This window comes from Vollenhovia emeryi, unplaced genomic scaffold (assembly GCF_000949405.1).
Source record: "Vollenhovia emeryi isolate VEMERY1.0 unplaced genomic scaffold, V.emery_V1.0 DF943967.1, whole genome shotgun sequence".
Lineage (NCBI taxonomy): Eukaryota > Metazoa > Arthropoda > Insecta > Hymenoptera > Formicidae > Vollenhovia > Vollenhovia emeryi.
Window position 1 is genome coordinate 1 of NW_011962399.1, and position 2,765 is coordinate 2,765.

The following is a 2,765-nucleotide window of genomic DNA, read 5'->3' on the forward strand; positions in this document are numbered from 1 at the left end:
CTGAAAGTTTTATGTTTAATTATATAGTTACCTATACTTTCGTCATAACGTTTTCGTTATTTGTTAAAACAAATAATAATAATATTATCGTCCAAGGCAGATTTTTTATCGTATAAAATGTTTTGCATGAACATGTCATATTAATATACATACATTTTTTATTATTAATAAGAGCAATAATATTGTTACAGATCATAAAGGCTTCAGGATCGTATCTATCGGTACTGCTGGCAATGAAATGATCGCTGTAATATCAACATTACTTTTGTAGAGAAGATAGTTTTGTAGTGAAGATATTTTTGTAAAGATTGTCTAAACCGCGGGCAACGGGCGTCCGCGGGCGCCCAGCCGGCGGGCATGCCCCAACTCCAATCATCGCCCCACCACGTTTAAAACTATTTAGTTTAGTTGGCGCCATTTAATGATATCATTACTTTTGTAGAGAAAATAGTTTTGTAGTGAAGATATTTTTGTAGAGATGCAAAAAAGATAGAGTAAGAAAATATATTCAGTCGTTGGAGCTTATACTTGGCGCTTTCTTTTACCTTTTTTTAAGAAGGTAAGTTTTTTAGGTGATAAAAATTACGTGAAAATTCAGACATGCGGAAACGCGGAAAAGACGCGCGGGGACGCGTAGACGCGGAAAAGATGCGCGGGGACGCGGAAACGCGGAAAAGACGCGCGGACATGCGGAAATGCGGAAAAGACGCGGAAAATACGCGCAAAGACGCGGAAACGCGGAAAAGACGTGCGGAGATGCGGAAATGCAGAAAAGACGCGAAAAATACGCGCAGAGACGCGGAAACGCGGAAAAGACGTGCGGAGACGCGGAAACGCGGAAAAGACGCGCGGGGACGCGTAAACGCGGAAGAGACGCGCGGGGACGCGGAAACGCGGAAAAGACGCGCGGACATGCGGAAACGCGGAAAAGACGCGCGGGGATGCGGAAACGCGGAAAAGACGCGCGGGGATGCGGAAACGCGGAAAAGACGTGCGGGGACGCGGGGACGCGGAAACGCGGAAAAGACGCGCGGACATGCGGGAACGCGGAAAAGACGCGCGGGGTAATATTGCTGGAATGTAAGATTATTAAATGCTTCGTAGAGAAGATTATGGATTGCTACATACTATATACAAAACAATAAACACATTAATTTGAATACAAGTGTTAATTTGACACTTTTTTGTGTATAATATGCACATTCAACACCATAATACTATACAAACTCTAGCACGCACGTAGCTCTAGAAAATTCACATTCTTTTTAATTATTATTGTGATAATTCGTAAAACCGTAGAACATATTCGATAAAACACTGGTAATGATGGCGGCGGACTGGAAAAAAAATAGTAGTACCGATTTTAATACACGCGTGACAATAAGCAAAGCCATTCTGTCGCATAATTTCGCTAATTTCGTCTTTGGAATCTATTCGATAGCCAGAACGTTACACAGTGATAGCGTTTTCATCTTTAACACAAGTAACTTAGACGAGACTGACATATCCATGCGACCGCTCATTCTAAAGATGGACTTCCCGTTCAATGGTGATACACGTTTCGTTTATGAATGGGCGTTAGTCGCACAATTTTTTCGTACAGTGCTTTGTGGTTGCGCTGTTGTCATGCTAAATGCTCTTCTTATTGTCCTGGTAAGTCAGATAAAATTGTTAAAAAATTTCTCACTTGTCAAATCCACATCAACTAATGCAACGTGATGTTATTGCGTAATTACTGCGATTACAAAAGATCAAGATGAAATCATGCTTTCCAAATCTTTCAGGCACTGCATTTAGCCGGCCAAATCGAGGCTCTCGGTAAATGACCGACGGAAGTCATTTCAAAGGAAAACGGATACCGAATCAGCCTGAAAATGATAAGGAAATTAACTGAGAAACATCAGAATATTATTATCTTTTCGAAAAATATTAAAACTTTATATTCCGACATTGCGTTGATTTTATTTGTGTCAGATACTTTGATTATTTGTTGCATCGGTTTTCTACTCATTACTGTAAGTAATTATGATAAATATTATGAGAAATATTTAACTATATGAAAGACGAACAATTCAATAAAAAGAAATTGTAATGTAAGGTTCAAGTGAAGGAATAACTAATTTAACTTATGTCCGAGGACTTGTTATAAATTATTTTAATATTGCCACTGTCACAAAGTGTTATTTTAAATATCCTATTCAACTGGAAAGCCCGCTGCTGCTACGATTATAATGAAGTCTCTTGGACTTTACTTTGTAATGAATACTGAAGTATTCATGTTTTGTTTCGCTGGAGAATACTTAAGCTCTAAGGTTAGCGTTAACACCTGATGTGTTCAATTATTAACAAGTTAGCTGCTGATTTTGCCCTCTTCTTAATTCTCAATATATGTATAAAGTAAAGCGATCGAAGACGCTAGATGCGATTCCCGCTGGTACCAATGCAGATTTTAAGACAACTGGATTATCTTGTTATTGATTATGAGATCGCAAAACCAGTTGACAATCACAGTTGGGAAATTTATGAATCTTTCTATCAAAGGATTTGTCAGTTTGAGAATATTATCGAAATATTTTGTTGCACTAAAAATGTTTAATTTTTTTTCTCCTAATGTAATATTTACAACCCCACATTTACTATTTACAACGCTGCAGCTTTTATAATGAATTAACGTTTCACGCATGTGCTTTAATCCGGCATTATCTGCACTTTCATGTATCAATTTAATAACAAACGTACAACGCTGCTGTAGATTATGAAAGCTT

At 38.2% G+C, this 2,765-nt stretch overlaps 1 protein-coding gene across 1 annotated transcript; it reads left to right on the forward strand.

Moving 5' to 3' along the window:
* The first annotated feature begins 1,137 nt into the window (after positions 1–1,137).
* On the forward strand, positions 1,138–1,835 carry LOC105564495. Its single transcript, XM_012016909.1, has one exon. It carries the CDS (start codon positions 1,324–1,326, stop codon positions 1,717–1,719), a length of 396 nt encoding a protein of 131 aa, XP_011872299.1. The 5' UTR covers positions 1,138–1,323; the 3' UTR covers positions 1,720–1,835.
* Positions 1,836–2,765: the final 930 nt, after the last annotated feature.